Source organism: Lissotriton vulgaris, chromosome 11 (assembly GCF_964263255.1).
Source record: "Lissotriton vulgaris chromosome 11, aLisVul1.2, whole genome shotgun sequence".
Lineage (NCBI taxonomy): Eukaryota > Metazoa > Chordata > Amphibia > Caudata > Salamandridae > Lissotriton > Lissotriton vulgaris.
Genome location: NC_141699.1, coordinates 171,984,604 through 172,006,556, shown reverse-complemented (window position 1 = coordinate 172,006,556; position 21,953 = coordinate 171,984,604). Strand labels below are relative to the sequence as shown.

At 47.1% G+C, this 21,953-nt stretch overlaps 1 protein-coding gene across 7 annotated transcripts in view; it reads right to left on the bottom strand.

Moving 5' to 3' along the window:
• Positions 1-21,953, bottom strand: part of MAPKAPK5 (MAPK activated protein kinase 5) — a 429,232-nt gene that overhangs the window by 261,428 nt on the left and 145,851 nt on the right. For all 7 annotated transcript variants that reach the window (XM_086943071.1, XM_086943068.1, XM_086943069.1 and 4 more), the window contains exon 3: positions 3,828-3,903. In XM_086943071.1, coding sequence (XP_086799197.1) covers positions 3,828-3,903 — 76 coding nt within the window. The remainder of the gene's footprint in view (positions 1-3,827; positions 3,904-21,953) is intronic.

The following is a 21,953-nucleotide window of genomic DNA, read 5'->3' as shown; positions in this document are numbered from 1 at the left end:
TCCAGGGCCACTATCGTGCTCAGAATTTTTTCAAGTTTTCTCTCCGCATGGATGATTAGGGTCCTCATTAATTTGTAAGAGCATTCATTTGTGTCAGTCTGCCATAATTTTATCAGATCAGTGTCCAGGTCATTCAAGGTTGGCATTATTAGGATCCTCAATCCTCGAGGAACTCTTTTGAATTCAATATATTTTTCTAATGATGTTTTTTCCCACCACTTATTCACTTCCTGGATTCGCTGATTCTGTAGTTCTCGTACAATATTGGCAATTGTCCTCTCCTTAGTTTTCTCTCCCCCATCTTTCTTAGCGTCCGAGAATGTTGTTGGTGAGTTGTCATCATTTAGAAGCTCACTCGCCCTTAGCTGGCGATTTCTTGTTTTGTCTGCCATGTTTTAACTTATGCTGGGTTGGATTATTAATTATCTTTTTCTTGATACACTGCTACAATTTTACTCAGTGTGTTGAGTGTTCCTATTTAAATTGGGATAACCAGCTCCTCTGATCCCAAAGTTAGCTGGACCCAATTGCACGCTTCTGTTGCTTCCTGTGAAGCACCTTGTGCTTCACACGGTGATTCCAAAAATACTGCGCTGTCCCTTTAAAGATAATCTGAACTCGTCGATCTCGCCGATGACGTAGTGCCTCAGTTTCCTTGCAGGGCAAATCGCTAATGTTTTCCCATTCACTCGGGATTTTCTGCCAGGCTGTACGTTTTCAAAACTGGTGAGTGGTATTGCGTGTATTCCCGGATTCCTTCCGTCAGTTTTGTATCACACGCCAAGCTTTCACACTACACCAGGGCTTCCTTCGCCGGGGCTCGTTGAGCCGAAGGGCGATCGCCTCTCACCCCACCCGAACACAGCCTCCGCTGCCCTGCAAAGTTAGGCAATTTGACAAGCTCCACAACGATTCACTCACCCCAGCTCCGGTCGCCTCCGTACTGTCCCGTTGGCGTTTAGCGTTTCTTCCGCTACGAATCTCCCCGCAGCGGTCCTTCACGAGCCGCCTGGCTCTGCAGCAGGGGCGTCGGCCGTTTTCTCCCAAATTGCAATCAGCTGGATTCCGATCTCCAGATCAGTCACGGCCGCCTCACCTCGTCTTGGAGTGCCTGTGTTGCGCGTTCCAGCTCACGCACTCAACATTGCCACAGCTACTTCTTTCTACGTTGAGTAGATCAAAAGACACGGCACAGCAACAGATGGTTTTTAGCGTTCTTTATTTACACACCAGTGCAAAAGTAACGTGCATCAAATGGACGGTCTACGCGTTTCGGCTTCTGCCTTCCACTGGACCATAGAGTCCCTAGGTCTAGACCTTGTTTAAATAACGTGAACAGTGTAAGTACCCTCTACCATTTCCATGGTCATCTAGACCATCCCACCCAGCAACGTAAATGCATGGCCAGTACATGTTTAAAGGTATATACACTAATATGTACAATTGACGTAAAGTACCATAGTGGTGATCCAGAACTATACATTCAAAATAAAGTATTTGCACCATCATTATGTTCCATTTTACATATCAATGTCAAAAAAAAAAAAAATATATATATATATATATATATAAATATATATATATATATATATATATATACATATATATACATATATATATATATATATACATATATATATATACGCACACACACACCCACACCTTCTCCTTTGTTCTTGGCAAGAAGTACACTGGCGCAGGCTGTGTGGTACAAACTGGTTTATTCCATGAAACATGAAGGCAAAGAGGCTCACAATCCTTACGTGTTTCAGCTAAACAAGCCTTGGTCATGGAAAAAGTCTCTATTTTGAAAATGCCCACGTGGTTTTTAAAAGGTAGGCCGTATTTCCTCTTGACAGCACACATGGAAAAAAGTAGCTTCAGGTGAGTAGCGTGATTCAAAATATTGCTCTAATGTTCTGCGCTAAACAACCATGCTTGTAATTATGTCCCATTGCGCAATTTTTTTTCTGTTGGCCCCATATGCAATGTTCCTTTTTGCATCCCTTACTTGCCATCTTGCTCTTTTTGTAATATTCATCACCACGCACTGGACACACAAGAAAAATTTAAAGGCAATGGCGGATTTTAATCCACTCTAGGCCAAACTAATGCTAGGTTCATTGCGACATCAGGCCATTACCAGACTTCAAAAATCTCTCCTTAATATCCCAGACCTACTCCGGAAGTTGCGACACGATTGGGAAAAGGATGTGTGAGTGAATGACGATGATGACTGGTGGGAGGCGAAGATGGCCTTGTGCATGCTCACAATTCCATATATCCTCAGATTAATACAATTTAATTATTTCCACCAAATCTATTATAGCTCAGATAGGCTGTGGAAAATGGGTGGAAAATGGGGAAGTCCCTAGCGCTGAATGCGCAAGCTGCGGCGCTTCGGGGAAGCGAGCCATTTGTCACACTATTAGTTTGTGCTTGTTGTCTCCTTCCACTTTCAGCAAGTTCAAGGCACCAGGTCATTCTAAATTTACATGCCTACCGCCTTGAACCCTGAGATGATGCTGTTGGGTGTCATGGAGGGTTTAGTGCCCTCACAATACTACAGATTATTGGTTGGCACTGGTTACCATATGGTCACAAGAGATATTGCTAGATGTTGGAGATCATACACACCCCGCTGTCTTTGTGAATTCCGAGGATGGATTACAACCGCAAAGCATGAAGGAAATTTCTGAGTGGAGAGGCTGCCCCAGCAAACTGCAGAAAATTTGGGGTCAGCTTCTTTCCAGTTCCCTCTGCACGGGTACCTAAAATACTCAAGATGTACTCATGTATTCCTGCTGTATACATTATGGTTGTGCCGATGTGTATTTGTGCAATGCTGCTCTCTTGAAATCGAAGCCCTCTTGTTTATGTTAGGATTGTTTACTGCCTTTTAAAAATAATAAACAGATATGCAAAAAAATAATGTTTCATTATATCTGTGTCTCTTTAAATAAATAAAAAATGTAAATCACTAATACTACTGTTCAGGACATGTACATGCCCCTTTGCACCGAATAAATTATTCTATACACTGTAGCATATTAGAAACTCAGCTTGTCTATTGCTCTAAGGATAACAACTGCTTTTTTAGCCTTCTTGCAGAAGGGCATACCGGACAAGTGCCTCGTAGATGAAAAATTATCTCTTATAATTTTCAATAGAAGGCAGGCATTCAAACAAGACAACTGTATATAGATTCAAATCCTCTGGAAATGCCCACAATTAAAACATTTGGGAGGGGCCTGGCGTTTGATTGAACTTATCTTGTGTTGAACTACTCTTTGCAAAATCCAACTATGGTTAATGTAGAATGATCACCAAAGAATGTCTCAGTGAAATATTGACTTCTAGATAAGTATTAGGTAGCTTATGATGCCCAAGAATCAAATCATTACAATATGGAAAGCTAAGATAAAACGAAATTCTTCAAGTCATAGAATTTATCAGAGGTACGCTGTAACTGTACATTTATTTTGCAGTCCATAATATAATATTCGAACTTGTACAGCTAAATCGTCATAACAATTAGAGCAAATTGTTTAAATGCGTAAATGTATGCTTTGCCCAGTATCATAAGAATCTATTTTTCCTTCACACAATAGATGTTGTACCGCACCAGAAGACAATATTTCTCAATATAGAATTAGCATTTAAAATAAAAAAATTAAAAAGTCCTGAACAATAGTATGATACTCCTTTCAAAACTAACTGCACATGAAACTGGGGAAACGACACAAATGCCCCTTTTATCTTTATTACAAGATTTCATATTGCAAAGGTTAATTTGGGGGATGGGGAGAAAAGTAAGAATTCCATACCTCATTTCTAGCTTTTGGACGATCAAGAAGAATTTTCAGTGCAAACCGTTCTAATGTAGATTTCTTCACACATACTCTAAAGTAAAAAAACATTGAACACATTTGAAATGGTTAGTTGACATCACTTCAATGAGACTTGGGAAAAAATGTCTTAAAGTTTTCTTTTGTAGTGCGATGCTTTAAGTACATTTCTTGATAAAATACAGTGTTTCACACCATTCTGCAACAAACAATTTTATATTTCATGAAACAGAAAAGCACCCCAAAAGAAGAAATAATGTTCACATATCAAACAACCCATCCTAAATAAGCTTCAACTTCATCATTGAAAAGGTTCACCTTATTAGGTTTATGTTAAGTGATGAAATTATGGGTTTGATCTTTATGGAAAACAGTCATCCTAATATGAATACAACAAATTTTTCTAAACCCAGGTAGTCTTAGTTCTAAACTTTTACATAAAATGATGATCCACATTCATACAAAAAGTGATTAGATCCCAATAAATTTAAAGTTAATTATGGAAAAGAAAAGAGGGATGAAACCAACCGTCACATTTACGTAGAAGCACGCTGCATTTATGTAGTGGAAAACAAATATGCCTCACAGCAATCTAGAACCAAGAAATCAAGGCACAAACGTATGCCAGAGTAGCCAGCCAGGACGGATTTCATGCTTTAGCTTCCAAGGTGAAAGCAAAAACAATCTCAATTTTAAGGCAATAGAACTTTTAAGTCGCTGGGTGAAAGAAAGTTTCATTTTTCATCAGGATGAGGAAGTCAGGAAGCAATCTAATTGCGCTCTCGTACACCAAAATTAACTTTGCATTCTTTGTAAATTTCAATGTGTTCACGAACAAAAAGCATTCCAGGAGCCATGGGAGAAAAATAAGAATTGACTTTGTCTGCTTTAATGTTAGATACCTGTAGACGTATGAAGCTGTAGTGGTAGCACTGTTTGGATGTGAATGTCAATCTATCTAGTGAGAAATTAAAAATTCCAAGGTAGTTAACCATCAGAATCTACAAGAAACATATCCCAAAAACGTCAATCGTTGAACAGTGCAAAAGTGCTTAAACCAGCTTTAGAAGCCAACGGGGAGGCAAGTGTGGTTTCCTTGTTTGCTAATAAATCCTTAAGTATGGTTCCTGTGGCTAAACATCTAGAGGAGAAACTTGAACAACAATCATACTTTATGTAGAAAACTAGAATAAATGTTTAGGTAACATTTATGTTAAAACAACAGGAAAACAAGCATTGTCAAAGCCAACTGGTTTTAGCAAACCCAGAGGAATTTGCATTGGCAATGTCAATGTCTTTTACCGATGTTTAGCCTTAGTCCTAACAGTTAACTTTTGGACTATGTTTCAAGCTGCTCAAAACTTGGAGAATATGAAACAGTACGTGCTAATGTGAATACAAAATGAGTACATAGATAAAAATAGGTTAAAGATAGATAGATAGATAGATAGATAGATAGATAGATAGATAGATAGATAGATAGATAGGTTAAAGAGATAGATAGGTTATAGATAATAGATATAGACAGACAGCTAGACATAGAGAGATGCAGATAGATTAAGCTAGATATAGATAAATATAAATAGATGATATATAGATGATAGATAAAGACAGACCGACAACTAACAAATGCAAGGCGCCTGGGACTAACAGCTGCAAGTTATTTTACCACATTTCTAGTCAGACTGATTTACAATACTGTGTTCTCAATTCTGAACAGTATATGAAAGGCGTACAAGAAAGTTTGGACAGGTTCGAATTGAAAGAATTCACAAGAAGTAGGGGTATATTTTTATACTTTTTACGATATTATGAAAAGACTGTAGAACTATTTAGTCAATAGGGTCCTGTTCGTTTACACACAACTACATAAACAAGGACAAAGGGTGAGCTCACATCAAAGAGTTCAAACCAGGACTGGTTTTTAGAGTAAGAAGGATAGTTACTTTGAGGGTTGACCTCTGGATGGAGCACTTGCAGTCTCAGTCCAATACTGTATGCACTGTTTGGGGAGGGTCTGTGATTGTTGATAACTGGTGTCGAACACTATATTTTGTCTAGAACTTTTTGTGAGGTCTGATATTTCAGTGGTTATGATGGTGTTTTTGGAGACCTTAAAATACAAAAGATTGTATTTTATTCTTTTGTATGCTGAATTGAAGATTCCGAAATTCTCATTTCTTTTTCGGGGGGGGGGGGGGGGGGGGGGGTTTGGGGGGAATCTTCCTCGGGACTAATGATGCAAGAAATTGCAACTCAATGAACTTTGTGTAATCATACATCTACATGTGACTACATCTATTAGATAGGGCCAAATATATGAGATATTCTGCATACAGACGAATTTGCATTCTTGAACTCAGATGTGAACTAGGCAGCCAAATTACAACCTCAATTAAATATTTACAATTCTTTTCGGGTTTTTTTCGTTCACAAAATATTGGCAAGCCTCTCTCTGAAAATTAAGCATGACAGTATGTGTCACAAGAGCAATGTGATTGGCTGAGGTTTAACTGAGAATGGTTTCGGTTTTATCTTAAACATGTCACTGCCTGAAGACAAAGATGGCCGAGATTCTATCTCTCAGTAAGCCCCTTGGCTTCTCGACTGCATGCATAGGCTTTCAGCAAATTGCATCTAGACAGCTTATGCATACACTGTTAATTTGACCAGTGCTTTGACAAATCATAAGGTTGAGTGGGTTTCTTCTCTTTTTGCTGTTGATACCTTATATTTTGGAGCTAGAAGTTCTTTCCAGACACGCATGAATGTGCACATACCTATAAATGAGAGAAATACACGTCTGACTGGAAGTGGCATAAAAATGTTGCAGCTTCTGCATTAGACTGCCTCTTGAATGAACTGCATCAAATTCAGGGAAAGTATTTGCATACGAGGTATGCAGGGATCCAGGCTACAACGTGCAAAGGAAGCATTAGAAATGGAAGTTGAAGGGCAAAATCATTTTACATTTACACTACTCCTTTTATTGGAAATAATTGGGTACCACTCCACTAATTTACTGAAAGATAAGCAGTTCAAACTTGCTGGCTTCCTACAGACTAAAACATAGTTCATTACGACGTAATTTGGTACCTCAGGTATCATAAGGTCATGTTTATCACCTGGGGGAGATAAAAGAGGCCCCGTTTACTTACCCAGTGCTGTAAAAAAAAAAAAAAAAAACTGCCTTTGCCACCTTACTCCTCCCACCCGTAGGCACACTGTAGAAGGCTGACTTGAAAGCAATGAAAATGCAACGCAAATAAATGTGAACTTCATATCACGGGGGCGTCAACATAACTATCTCAGGGAGGCTCGGTTTTCTGAAACCCATCCCTTACCTCCAGGAACCTAACGCACAAGTTACTTACCCCTTCGGTAACGATATATCTGTAAGAAACAGTAGTTAGTATTAGATTCCTTACCTTAGAATATCCCCAGGTGTCGGACTGGATCCGGAAACTTTTGCGTAGCAGTACCCTTGTGCGTCGGTAGGCTTTGTCTGCGGCTTCACGTTCCTCGTCGGCGTCGTTGGTGCCGGGAGGACATCGCCAGAGTACGTAGACGCCACCCTCGCGCGCTGACGTCAGTTCTTATACACAGCTTTTCCGCGCCAGAAACACAGAGCCATGATAAAAACCAACACTGGTGCCATGAAACTAGGGCCGTGAAAGGTGATGACCTTAACCCTAGATATCGGTTCGCAGAATGGGGAGGATGGGTGGGGCGGTAAGGAATTTAATACTAACTACTGTTTCTTACAGATATATCGTTACCGAAGGTAAGTAACTTGTGCATCTGAAAGAAACAGGTTAGTATTAGATTTCTTACCTTAGAATAGATACCCCAGCAATACCAACCCAGGTGGTGGGTCTGCGAACCAATAATCACACCAGAAAGTCCTGGAGGACGGAACGGCCAAAGAAGTCATCCCTCCGACTTGGCTGTCCAGGCAGTAGTGTCTTGCGAACGGGTGCAGCGAGGCCCACGTAGCTGCCTGACAGATGTCCTTCAAGGGGACCTCCCGACCCAGGGCAGTAGTAGCCGCCGTGGCCAGAGTAGAATGGGCCCTCAGCCCAACAGGATGCTCGTTTTTAGCCAAAGAATAGCATGCCTTGATGCACAAGACGTCCCAACGAGAGATGATTCGTTCGTGCACCGCCCGACCTTTCTTAGCGCCCACGTACCCAACAAAAAGTTGGTCATCCACCCGGAACTGGCGTATGCGATCCAGATAGTATGAGAGCGCACGTTTTGGGTCCTGACAGTGGAGCCTCTCTTCCTCTTTCGAGGGATGCAGAGGCGGAAAGAAGGTGGGCAAGGTGATGGACACCCCGATGTGGAAGGCTGTGACTACCTTGGGCAGGAAAAAGGGTCGTGTCCGCAACACAACTTTGTCCGGATGGACAGAAAGGAAAGGAGGTTTAGAGGAAAGAGCCTGGAGCTCACTCACTCTCCTGGCAGAGGTGATGGCAACCAGGAATGCAGTCTTGAGAGTAAGGAGATAAAGAGGACAGTTATGAAGTGGCTCGAAAGGAGCACACATCAAATATATCAGAACAAGGTTCAAGTCCCACTGAGGCATCACGAAAGGAACAGGAGGAAACATATGAGTGATACCCTTCAAAAACCCATTTACAACTGGGGACTTTAACAAAGAGGGCTGATCAGGGAGCCTTAAGAAGGCGGAAATGGCAGAGAGGTAGTCCTTTAGAGTGCCTAGAGCAGAGCCCTGCAGGGCAAGAGAAAGAAGAAAGAGGAGAACCTCTGAAAGAGGGGCAGAAAGGGGATCCACAGCCTTTGCTGTGCACCATGCCACAAATGTGTTCCACCTGCAGGGACGCCTGGCTGCCAGAATAACATTACAGACTTCAGGAGATAAGTCAAATGGTCTCAACTGCTGCTGCTCAATCTCCACGCATGTAAGTGGAGACTGGACAGATTCGGGTGGAGGACCGTCCCCTGCAGCTGTGACAGAAGATTCTCCTGAAGAGGCAGACTAATCGGGGGATCGACAGACATGTTGAGTAGCTCGGGATACCAGTATCTTCGTGCCCAGTCCGGAGCCACAGGATTACTTGGGCCCGGTTGTGCCTGATCTTCTTCAGCACTCTGGGCAGAAGTGGTATAGGCGGAAAGGCGTACAACAGACCGCAGCTCCACTCGCGACGAAAAGCGTCTCAGAGCGAGTGGCGCCTTGGAAATTCCAACGCGCAGAACTGATGACATTGCCCGTTTTCTTCTGTGGCAAATAGATCTAACCAAGGCTCTCCCCACTGCTGAAAGAGGCCATGCGCCACGTCAGAGTTCAGACGCCATTTGTGATCCATCATGCACCGACGGCTGAGTTTGTCCGCCCTGGCTTTCAGGGAACTTGCCCGCTGTTGAACCACCAGGGTCACGGCCTGATGTTCCAGCCACTGCCAGAGGAGCAGAGCCTCCTGGCATAGGGTCCACTACCCCACCCGCCCTGTTTGTTGCAGTACCACATGGCGGTGGTGTTGTGCGTGAACACCTGCACTACACTCCCCCGGACCGAGGGGAGGAATGCCTTCAGTGCAAGCCGGATCGCCCGCAGCTCCAGAAGGTTGATGTGGAGCCGGGACTCGACCAGAGGCCTGATATCCGCCTCTCCCATGTGGCCCCCCCAGCCCTGGAGGGACGAGTCCGTCACAACTACATACTCCGGTTGGGGTAGGGAGAGGGATCTGCCGCTGACCCAATCGCGGTCCGTGAGCCACCACTGCAACTGTCTTGCAGTGCCCTCCGAGCTCAAGACATGGTCGGACAAGTTGCCCTGATGCTGGGTGCACTGAAACTTCAGGTCCCACTGCAGAGCCTGCATCCGCCACCTGGCGTGATGCACCAGAAGGATGCAGGAGGCCATCAGCCCCAGAAGCCGCAGCGTCAACCTGACCGAGACTTGGGATAACGGCCGAAAGATCGGAATCAGAGCCTGAATATCCCGAACCCACTGTTCGGGAGGATAAACCCGAAACTGTGCTGAGTCTAGAACCGCTCCGATGAAGAGGAGCTTCTGAGAGGGACACAGGTGCGACTTCGGCACATTGACAGAGAACCCCAGCAGGTGCAGGAGGTCAGCCGTAATCTGGAGGTGGCCGACGATTGTCTGGGGCGAGCCCACCTTCAACAACCAGTCGTCGAGGTAGGGGAAGACTGAAACCCCTAACCTGCGCAGATGAGCTGCGACCACCGACATCACTTTCGTGAACACCCGTGGGGCACTAGTAAGGCCGAAGGGGAGCACGGTAAACAAAGTGCTCGTGGCCTGCCGTGAACCGCAGATAGCGCCGATGGGCCGGCAGGACGGGGAAGTGAAAATAAGCGTCCTGTAAGTCCAACGCTACCATCCAGTCTCCCGGGTCTAGGGCAGCCAAGACTTGAGCCAGTGTCAGCATCTTTAACTTCTCCTTCCGGAGGAAGCTGTTGAAGTTCCGCAGGTCTAAGATAGGGCGTAGGCCCCCTTTGCCCTTCTTGGGAACCAGAAAGTAGTGGGAATAACAACCACACCCTACTTCTGGCCCAGGATCGCGCTCAATGGCCCCCTTGGCCAAGAGGGCCGTAACTACCTCTCGCAGAAGATTCAAGTGATCCCCCGACACGCGGTGGCATGGCCCAAAGGCGCAGCGGAACCAGACTGAGGAGTGAGCGACCTCATGGTCATGAGGAAGGCATCGACCTCCTCCGGCGTCGCGTTCTGCTCAGGGACCGGCGGGTATGGAGCAGGCTGCGACACCGCCTGGGCTGTTTCGCCCGTACCCCCGGCCGCGTCGCGCGAGCGTCGGGGGGGTGGGGGGGGGGGGGAGTCAGAAGAGCGATGTCGCCTCTTCGACTTCTTGTGCCTCTTACCTGAGGACTTGGAGCCCGAGGTGTGGTGTTGACTCCCGGAGCTGTGATGACTCCGGCCCCGCGACCGGTCCCTCTACCTCCTTCCGGACCGGGACCTCGAACGGCGCGGGGCCGACTGCCGGAGCTCGAGGCGCTTGCGGGACCGATCCCGCCTAGCCTTCGACTTCAAGGCCCGGCAGTCGGGGCACGACTTGTCAATGTGGTCGGGCCCCAGGCAATGTAGACACCGGCGATGGGGGTTGGCAACCGACATTAGTCGGTGGCAGTCGTTGCAGGGTTTGAATCCAGGCATCCCTACCGGCACCGTCAGAGTCGTTCGACTTCGAAAAGTGATCAAAAATTATCGAAAAAGTTTAGTCAAAAAATGACTAAGGGGACCACTTTTTCCCGGATCGGCGCTTGCTGGCACGGAAAAAAGAAGAACTGACGTCAGCGCGCGAGGGCGGCGTCTAAGTACTCCGGCGGAGCCGCAGACGACGCCTACCGATGCGCAAGGGTACTGCTACGCAAAAGTTTCCGGATCCAGACTGACGCCTGGGGATATTCTAAGGTAAGGAATCTAATAGTAACCCGTTTCTTTCAGATAGAACATTTACAGCCCCCTTCAAATAGGCGAGCTGGCACCTGAAAGAGACAGGAAGAGACGAGACCTGAATATCACCAACTGACTGAAACACAAACCAGTAACAAGCATTTGCAATGCAATAGGTCTCGCAGCATTAAAGTTTGAGTTCTTGGCATTGCATATTACAATGTGTTGCATGAAATTTTTCGAAAACTGTATTGGCGCATGAAGATTATTTGCAAGCTGTTAGTTGCTGTTGAATAGTAAGCAATGTTGGGAATAATATTTGCAGTGAATCTTGTAGTTATAAGCATTTATTGTTAATATGTTTTCTGTGCAATTACGTTGAGTGAAGTTATGTTGCATGGAGTAGAGTGTAACTACGTGGAGTGTAATTCTGTGCTACTGAGTGGTATTATGTGGAGTGTATTTATGTTGCATTGAGTAGAGTGTAATTATGTGGCTTGTAATTGTGTGGCACCGAGATGTATCAGAGGTGTATTTATGTTGCATTGAGTAGAGTGTAAATATGTGGTATGTAATTATGTGGCACTGAGTGGTATTATGTGGAGTGTAAGTTGCATTTAGTACAGTGTAATTATGTGGCGCGTTATTACCGGCTACAGAGTGGAGTGCGAGAGTGAGAGGGAAGAGGGATAAAGAGATATGGAGGGAGAGAAAGAGAGCTAGAGAGAGAAAGACAGGAGAGAGAGAGAGAGAGAGAGAGAAAGAGAGAGAGAGAGAGAGAGAGAGAGAGAGAGAGAGAGAGAAAGAGAGAGGGAGAGAGATAGAAACAGGGGGGGAGAGGGCGCCGCAAGATAGCGTCTTGTTTTTGCAAGCTTTTGCAGGAGGCAACAATGGATTCAACTTGATCCTGCGCAGCCTTCTTTTGTGACTACGGAAAGAGAGACGTGACATCACTCCATTCAACCACCCACAGGTGAGAGAATGCGAGTACAATTAAAAAACAAGCGTTTAGCCAGATCTATTGGCTTTGCCAACAAAGCTGTGTTGTAGAGAAGTTAAGTATTGAAATGGTTAATAACCTGTCACTTAATTCCAAGGTTTCTTTTGCCACAGGAGAAAGAATGTAACTGCATCGCAGGAATACATGGCTGTGCAAACAATTCACAATTAAGGAAATGTATACATAATTGGCAACAATAAACGGATCTGCTAAATACATATATCATATGTGCCTTCCTGGCCAGAAAATATAACAAATGTGCTTCCTTCAGTAAGCAGTGCACCTTGTAATATAAATGCTCAAATGAATTATGCACTAATATAATTGTTAAAGAAGGCAGAGCTGCCTTGAAAGAGCGTTGTGATGCCCAACCAGGAGGAACCGCTGCAAAGGAGGTGTGGACAAACCCTAGCAAGAAACTGTGGTGAAAAGGCTGCACATAGTCGACTTCAGTCCCACAATATTAATAAAATGCCCTGAGAAAAACATTGCACAAATCGTACCTCAATGTATACAATGGTTAGCATGCATAATTGTGCTTTTTGGTTAAGCCTTGCCATTCTAAGCAAACTTATGACAGATGGTATGAAAACACGCAGTGCGAGGAGGAAACTGTCAATAGTTGACAGGGATACACTAAAAGCGCATGCTGCGAGGGTAAACATGTATTGTAAGCACAGCAAACGGGATACAGATTGCTGGGATGGTGATAAGTGGGTCGAACAGAACATATGGTTACCTGCCATCTGCACTCCAGTCCCAATATGCTGCTGGGCCTGCCTGGTGTCAGCGAGGTGCCAGGCCTATCCCATGGGGCCTCGGCAGCTACTTTGGTCAGACTCCTGCTAGCCACATTTACACACAAGAACCACAGAAACAGACCGAGCCAACAATTTGGGTTGAGGAATGACTACCGTCTAGGACATGAACAGTGAGGCCGTGGGAGTCACTTCTCTGCTCTTTACGTGTTATTTGCTACTGGAGTTTTTCGCTGCATTTAGCAGTTTTCTCGACTTTTTTAAATACATCTCCGGAACGCTGTTACTGTCCTGCAATTCCGGACTGCAAACTTGTTTGTAAATATTGTACGACTATCCGAGGCGAAGCCAATGTTACAGCATTGTTTATTTGCACGCTGGGTACACCGTAACCCAGCAGTGCACGCACAAATAGTCACCTCTGCCTCTCTTTTTGCATTTTGAAATCAAGCGATAAAAAATAAGCACACCCCGGCTTCCCATATTTAGTCTGTTCAGTTTTAGTGAAATCAACAAACATGCACTGTAAACGAACATACTTTATAAACACGTGCGCACCCCGCTGTGCATGCCTGCTCTCTTCAATGCAAGCCTGGTGTCCGTCTGTAATGCAATTGGTGCTGATATAAAGTGCTCTAAAACATTTGGGTCAAGTTTACGCTATATAAAAGTGCAAAAAAATGAATGAATTAAAAAAAACTACCGCTAGCATATCCATTCATATTTCGCGATGCCATCTGCCCTATGGTCCATGTCCTGCTTCACTGCATCTGGCTGTGGGTGACCTCTATGGCAGGAACAGTTTGTTGTGGGGCAGACATGGGCATGAGCAGTTTGGCAAAGCTCTGGGGCCCTGCGGCCCATGTCTATGTAGGGCAGCCCATCGGCTCGTGGAATGTGGCCGGGGGGAGTCTAGTGTCACGCTGTAAAAGGGTCTGGATCCGTACACGAAGAAGAAACCGCTGATGTCACTGGGGAAGCTGGAAACAGTGCTTCTAGACGACAGGCTGGAGGCGCTGGTGGCGGTAGGGGGATAACAATGGCAGGCCACAGTAATAAAAGGAAGACCCGGGAGAGCCGGGAAGGAGGGCAAACTAGCACTGCCCGCTAGCAGCAGACCTCTGCTTCTCACACCTCGCGTGCCGCTTCACAACGCACTCAAAAGTCACACTTACAAACGGTGGACAGTTTAAAAAAAGTAAAAACCAGAAATGGTTCCTAGTCACTCCCCCTCTTCCCACAGGCTTCTTGCTATAAATCTCCCTTTCTGCCCTAATTATAGATACGTCCCAGACGGGAGTCAGGGCAGTGGTAAAAGGTGTGCACGTGTGTCATGGGTGTAAATGTGTGATATCTCCATCACGGGGGACGTGGAGGCAAAGAACGAAAGAACAAGCAAGCCAGAAGCTATCTGGACGCATTAATAAGTAACTTACGGAATAGTGGCAACAGCAAGCAAATAGGCCGTGGAGAAGCGAGGGTGAGGGGAGATTATGTGGCCCGCTGCCAGGCCGGTTGACCTCGAAGTTAGGAAGCTGAGTTCGAATCTCGGCAGCGATGCTGCAACGTCCTGTGATTCTGGGCAAATCACATAATCTTCCTATGCCAAACAAAATGCACCTTTCCACGGGCACCCACAGACACTCGCGAAAACGCGGGCATCCGTCTCAGACTATTTTTCTGTTTTTCGAAAGCCCACCAACTCCGGGTCTGCCCTGCATCGATGCGCAGGAGAGTGTCCAGAGAATAGCTTTTAGTGACTGTTTTGAAGGCCTCAACAGGTACTTTGTGGCAGCCATTGAAACTCTTATCTCAGCCTCTGCCACAATAGCGAGACCAGAGGGGCCGCTAGGAAGACGGGAAGGATATTCCCTGATGACGATACGTTTCACTGAATTTATTATTTTATTTTTTTTAAACTACGAACTCCACCAGACGATATCAGAGCGCTTTACACAAGAATCGGTTGCGTTACAGACTAACACGTTCAAATTTGTAAAGCGAAGGGTTGGGGCCCAGCGCCGGTGGATTTAAAATAAACTGTTTCAGTGCACACTCGGTCACGTAAACTTGTCTCCTAGGCCAGAGTCACACCAGAGCTGGCTGGTGTCAGGTAGATTAGAGATGGAGCAGCGCTAGTCACCACAGAGAGAGCGGTAAGGCGTGTCCGTGAAAGGAACTCTCAGGGCATGGATTAACAAGACGTGCGTGCGCACTAACAAGAGGAGGGAAAGAATCACCGTGAAGTGTGAAGCAGTGGGCGGGGAAGCGGATCGCTTTGAAGTAGCTCACGGCCTGGCGGCTGTGAAAGTGAGAGCAATTAGGGGGGAGGAGAAGTGAGGCCAGCGCGCACTGTGCACGATGGGGAAGCCTGTGAGAGGGAGGCTGATTGCTTTGATGTGGAGAGCATCAGGAAAGCTAAACCAGCAGGCAGATGGAAGCGCGTTCATGAGACCACATGCACTTGTGGAAATCCGCCGGCTGGTTTAGCTTTTCTGATGCAACCCTAAAATTCTCCCCTATCCATTCCTGCGGAATGGGATAGGCTCTACCTAAAAAATAATCAAAAACGAGCACTTGTGTATCACTTTCCATGAAAGTGCAGACACAATAAAAAGTAGATAACTCTCTGCGTCTCAAACGCTGCTCGTTATTAAAATAAAACAAAGAAAACATTGAGAGAAGAGGGGTACGGACACCCTCGGGAAAACAACTTCTGACATTTGATGTGGTCTTTGAATGCTCAGCAAATGTGACAAGAGAAGGATTGCCAAACAAAGACTGCCGTGTGACGCAAGCCAGGAAACAAAGAATAAATGTGTCCCACAAAACGAACAACCAAAGCGTAAAGACACAGTACTTGGGCAGGGTTCTGTGGCATGAAACAAAACACAAAGAAGGGACAAAGAAGGATTGAATACTAGAAAGTAATGTTCTTTTGAATGTTTTTCCCACTGTGAGCGGCAGTGTAATGTCTCTGTGCGCTGCAACCATAGGTATGTGCGCCAAGAAATAGACCATTCATATGAGTGCAGAGCTCAACTACCAAGATCAGTTGCATTTGCCACTCCATACTTATGATTTACAACTAAATGAAAAAAGTAATTTTTTTTACAATCGTTGCTACATGTGATATGGCATTAAGGCAGTTTTGTGACCTAGTAGCACACCACATGGTAATGACCTGTTAAGTAACAATTACACCCAAGTTAGAGAAAACAGAAATCAGGAGGCTGAACCATTATGAAACTTAACCTCCACTCATGGAGTGTACCAGAGGGCCACGCACATCAAACAGAGCAAGTTGTACAATTACATAACATTTATAATTTGCATCCGTCGTCGTGGTCGTCGGGATGGATGTCGCAGAACTTACTTAGAAGCCGCCCTCGAGCGCTGACGTCAGTTCTGTACACGTCTGTCCGTGCCAGGAACACAGAGCCATGCAAGACACTGACCACTGGTGCACAAAACTAGAGCCCTGAAAGGATGTTCTTAACCCTAGAAATCAGTATGCAGAACGGGGAGGATGGGTGGGGCGGTAAGGAATCTATAACTAACCCCTGTTTCTTACAGACATATCGTTACCGAAGGTAAGTAACTTGTTCATCTGAAAGAAAGTATCAGTTATAGATTCCTTAACTTAAAATAGATACCCCAGCAATACCAACCCCGGAGGTGGGTCTGCGTACCAAGATGACACCAGAAAGTCCTGGAGAACAGAACAGCCAAGGAAGCTGTTTCTCCGGACTTGGCTTTACAGGCAGTAGTGTCTCGTAAATTTGTGCAGTGATGCCAATGTAGCTGCCTGACAGATGTCATTTAGGGGGAGTCCCCCATCCCAAAGCAGCAGTACCTGCCGTCGCCCTTTTAGAATGGGCAAGCAGCCCCGCTGGAGGCTCCTTCTAAGCCAAAGAGTAACAGGCTTTGATGCACAGAATGACCCACCTGGAGATGGTCCGTTTGTGCACAGCCCGAACCAACAAAGAGATGGTCATCCACCCGGAAATGTTTGGTGCGATCTAAATAGAAGGAGAGTGCACGTTTTGAATCCAGATGGTGGAGCCTCTCTTCCTCTTGTGAATGATGCAGAAGCAGAAAGAAGGTGGGCAAAGTGATGGTTTGGCCAAAATAAATAGAAGTGACCACCTTTGGAAAAAAGGAAGGTCGAGTTCCGAGGACGACCGTGTACGGATGAACAGCCAGAAAGGGAGGCTGATGGCCACCAGAAAAGCAGTTTTGAGAATTCAGCGTCTAAGAGTCTGAGAGTACAGTTATGTAGCAGCGCGAAGGGGGCGCACATAAGATAGGTTAACACCAAGTTCAAGTCCCACTGAGGCATTACGAAAGGAACAGGAGGAAATAGATGAGTAATGCCCGTAAGAAATCTATTTACAACAGGGGACTTGAAAAGAGAAGGCTAATCAAGAAGCCTGAGAAAGGCTGAAAAGGCCGGGAGGTAGCCCTTCAGAGTGCCCAGAGCAGAGCCCTGCTGGGCCAAAGAAAGGAAGAACGAGAGAACCTCAGAAAGAGGGGCAGAAAGGGGATCTACAGCCTTTGCTGTGGACCATGCCACAAACGTATTCCATCTGCAGGCGTATACCGTCTTAGTGGAGGGACGCCTGGCTGCCAAGATTACATCACAGAGGCAAGTCAAATGACATCAACAGCTGCCGCTCAATCTCCATGCAAGGAGATTTGGGTTCGGGTGGAGGACCGTCCCCTGCTGCTGCGACTGAAGATCCTTCCGAAGTCGGATCGGGGGATCAATGGCCATGTTGAGCAGCTCGGGATACCAGACACTTCGTGCCACGTCCAGAGCCACAAGAATTACTTGGGCCCGGAGATGCTTGATCGTCTTCAGCACTCTAGGAAAAAGTGGTATAGGCGGATAGGTGTATAGAATACCGCAACTCCACTTGCAACAAAAAGCGTGGCTAGTGCTGCCTTGGAAATACCAACGCGCAGAATTGCTGACATTGGGCATTCTCTCTTCGGTGGCGAATAGATCTAACCAAGACTCTCCCCACTGTTAAAAGAGACCTTGCACCACCTTTGAGTGAAGACACAATTTGTTATCTATCATGCACCTGCGGCTGAGTTTGTCCGCCCTGGCGTTCAGTGAACCTGCCAGATGTTGAACCACCAGGGATATGCCCTGATGTTCCAGCCTATTCCAGAGACAGAGGGCCTCTTGACATAGGGTCCACGATCCCACCAGCCTTGTTTGTTGCAGTACAACATGGCGGTGGTGCTGTCCGTCAACACCTGCACTACTCTACCCCGGACGGAGGGAAGGAATGCTTTTAGTGCAGGACGGATCGCCCGGAGCTCCAGAAGGTTGATGTGAAGCTCAGACTCCACCGGAGCCAAGAGGCCTATGATCTCCGCCTCTCCCATGTGGCCGCCCCATATCAGAAGGGCTGCGTCGGTCACCACTTTTCTGGTTAGGGAAGGGAGAGGGATCTGCGGTTGACCCAATCTTGGTTAGTAAGCCACCACCGCAATTGTCGTGCAGTGCCCTCTGAGATCTAGACGCAATCTGACAGATTCCCCTGATGCTGCACCCACTGGAACTTCAGGTCCCACTGCAGAGCCCGCATATGCCACCTGGCATGATCGACCAGCAGGATGCAGGAGGCCATGAGGCCCAGCAGCCTCAGAGTTATCCTGACCGAAACCTAGGATAGAGGCTGAAAGATCAGTATCATAGCACAAATATTCCGGTCTCTCTGTTCGGGAGGATAAAACCGAAACTGTGTTGTGTCCAGAACCGGTCCGATGAACAGGAGCTTTTGAGAGCGGGTCAGGTGCGACTTCGAAACGCTGATGGAGAACCCCAGCGAATGCAGGTAGGCCATTGTCTGGAGGTAGGAGACGACTGCCTGGAGCCTGGAACCCCTGATCTGCGCAGATGAATTGCGACCACCGTCATTACTTTCGTGAACACCCGAGGGGCGCTGGTAAAGTCAAAGGAGAGCGCAGTAAACTGAAAGTGCTTGTGGCCTACCGTGAACCACAGGTAACACTGTGGGCCGGCAGGACGGGGATGTAAACATAAGCGTCCTGCAAGTCCAGCGCTACCATCCAGTCTCCAGGGTCGAGGGCAGACAAGACCTGAGGCAGGATCAACATTTTGAACTTCTTCTGGAGGAAGCGGTTGACCTTCTCGAGATCCAAGATAGTACGCAGGCCCTTGTCCTTCTTGGGCACCAGAAAGTAGTGGGAATAACAACCACAACCTACTTCTGGGGCAGGAACGCGCTTGATGGCTCCCTTGGCCAAGAGAGCCGTAACTTCCTGTTGGAGGACCAGATGATCCCAGACATGGGTGGCATGGCTGGAGGGATAGTCTTGAAGGAGAGGGAGTAGCCCCGTCGGACTACCTGCAAAACCCACCTGTTCAACATGATGGTGCCCCAGTGGGGGAGGTGATGGCAAATCCTGCAGCCAACTGGCGTTTGATGGGCCTGAAAGGTCGGACTAGGAAGGTTTGGAAGCTGCTGCATAGGGGGAGTGGTGGACTGGCCAGTCCGCTGGCCCCCATAACCACTTCGGTGGTTCCCACATCCCCAGTCCCGTTGAGGTTTAACAGCTTGCGTCGGCCTGTGGCTCTGAAAGGAACAAGTTGGGGCACCCCTTCCGAGGCCACAAAAGGGGCAAAAAGCAGACCGTACAGGAAGCGTGGTGGAGAGGCCGAAGGACTTGGCTGTAGCCCAAGAGTCCTTGAAGCACTCTAGCGCACTGTCTGCTTTATCATCTAACAAGCGACGGCCATCAAAGGGCATGTCTATCAAGGTGTTCTGGACATCCCAAGAAAAGACAGTCATTCTCAACCAGGCGTGACGGCAAAGTGCCACCGACATTGAAATGGTCCTACCTAGTGAGTCGGTAGTGTCCAGTCCACAGCGGATAGCGAACTTCGGTGCGTCTCTCCCGTCAGCAACAGCACGGGAGAGCACGCCCGGGCCTCCTCCAGACACAGAGGCAGCACTTGCTCCACCGTATCACACACGAAGTGGGAATACCGGCCCAAGAGGCATGCAGTGTTCACCGACTGTAGCCCTAAGCTGGAGGAAGAAAACAACTTCTTCCCAAACTGATCCAGCTTCTTGGATTCCCTGTCCAGTGGTGCGTTAGGGAATGCGCTTTGGGACACTGAGGCTTGGACAACCAAGCTCTCTGGGGGGGAGGGGGGGGGGGGGGGAGAGAATGGGTGTTGGGAGAGGAAAGTGGGGTCGCTCGGGGCCAGGCGGTGGTGTTGGGCACCCATCCTATACACAGGAGCCCCTGTGGTGGGCCTTGACCAGGTGCCCAAAAGGATGTCGGTGAGGTCTTCATTAAACAGAAGCCGGGGTTCAGAAGAGCTCGGTGCCGGTTGAAGCACCTGTCAGGAGGTTAATCCTGACTGCCACAGCAGGTAGCTCGAGGTGTAGGGCCTCAGCCGCCCTCCACAACATCACTGCGCAAGATGCTCCCTCCTCCATAGCCACGGTAGGAGGAGACAACATGCCACGGTCTGAAGAGATGTGTCCAGACCACTGGCTACCCCCAGTTCCTCTTTCCAGTCCAGATCGTATTCCAACTGAGCAGTAAGAGGGCTCTCAGACCCCTCCCAGTCTTCCTCACCCTCCTCTGGCTGCCAAAATGGCTGCAAATGGCCAGGGTGGATTACAGGCACAAGAGTATCCATCAGCTCAGATCCGGTGTCGGTCGGTGGAATCGGCTCCGGTGGAGATGTTATGAGGTTGACCAGCACCAATCCGGATCCAGGCCTGGATCCAAGGAGGCTCTGCAGAGCCAAGGTTGAAGCAGTCGGCATCGAAAACCTAGGGCCTCCTACAGAGTACGCAGGAACCAAAGGCGCACCGGCGGGCCTCGGGGAGCTTTCGGGATCGCTCCCACAAAGACTTCAGGACCATGGTCCGGCAGTCGGAGCACGACTTGGGTCGTGGTTGTGCTCCAGGTAATAGAGGCACACGCCGTGCAGATCCATCACAGACATCAGTCGAGTACAGGAACCGCAGGCCTCGAAACCGGGCATCCCTCGTGCATCAGAAGTCTATGTACAACTCTAAAATAAGTCGACAAAAGTCACAAAAAGTCAGTCAAAAAATGACTGCGGTACCGCTCTCTCCGGTTCTGCGCTTGCTGGTGCGGAAAAAGAAAGAACTGGCGTTAGACGGCGGCGTCTAAGTAACTTCCGCAACGTCATCCCGGCGACCACGAAGGACGCGGAGTCGACTGACCCACCTGCCGACGCTCAAGGGAACTGCGCACGCAAAATTTTCTGGATTCAGTCGGACGCCTGGGGGATATTCTAAGGCAAGCAATCTATAGCTAAGTGTTTCTTTCAGATAAATGCCATGATGCTCCTGCCAAGAGGCAGGATGAGAAATGTTCATACACAAGACATACATGGATTGTAGGAGGTGCCATGTCTGAAGAAGCACAAACTCAGAATTTAAAATGTAACACCATGGTTGGGCGGTTCTCTTTAATAAAAAGAATTGATTTCTACACAAATGAAATCTTTTTTTTGCTGTACAATTATGCTGTAGATAGCTAGAAAGGGGGCGCACTATGCGTGTCGGTGCTCATACAATTATACTTTGTAAAAGTTATGCATGGATCACCTGTGTGTGTACTGCTGTACTGTACAGGATGCAAACACAGCAAGCATAGCTCAACAGTCTTATGCTCAACAGCACGGTATCAGGAGCAGACAAGCTGTGGGAACGTTTTTATGAGTGGGAGAAAGAGTACTTGCACAACTGTCCATAGAAGCATGGCATAACAGTGTGCACAATGAAAGCGTGTAGTAATGTGCATAACTGCCCTGCACAACAAAAGATATAGGACTCAACAGCGTGCACAACTGCACCATATAAGAAGCATGTAAGATATAATAGTGGCAATACTCACAAATTACAACAGTTTAT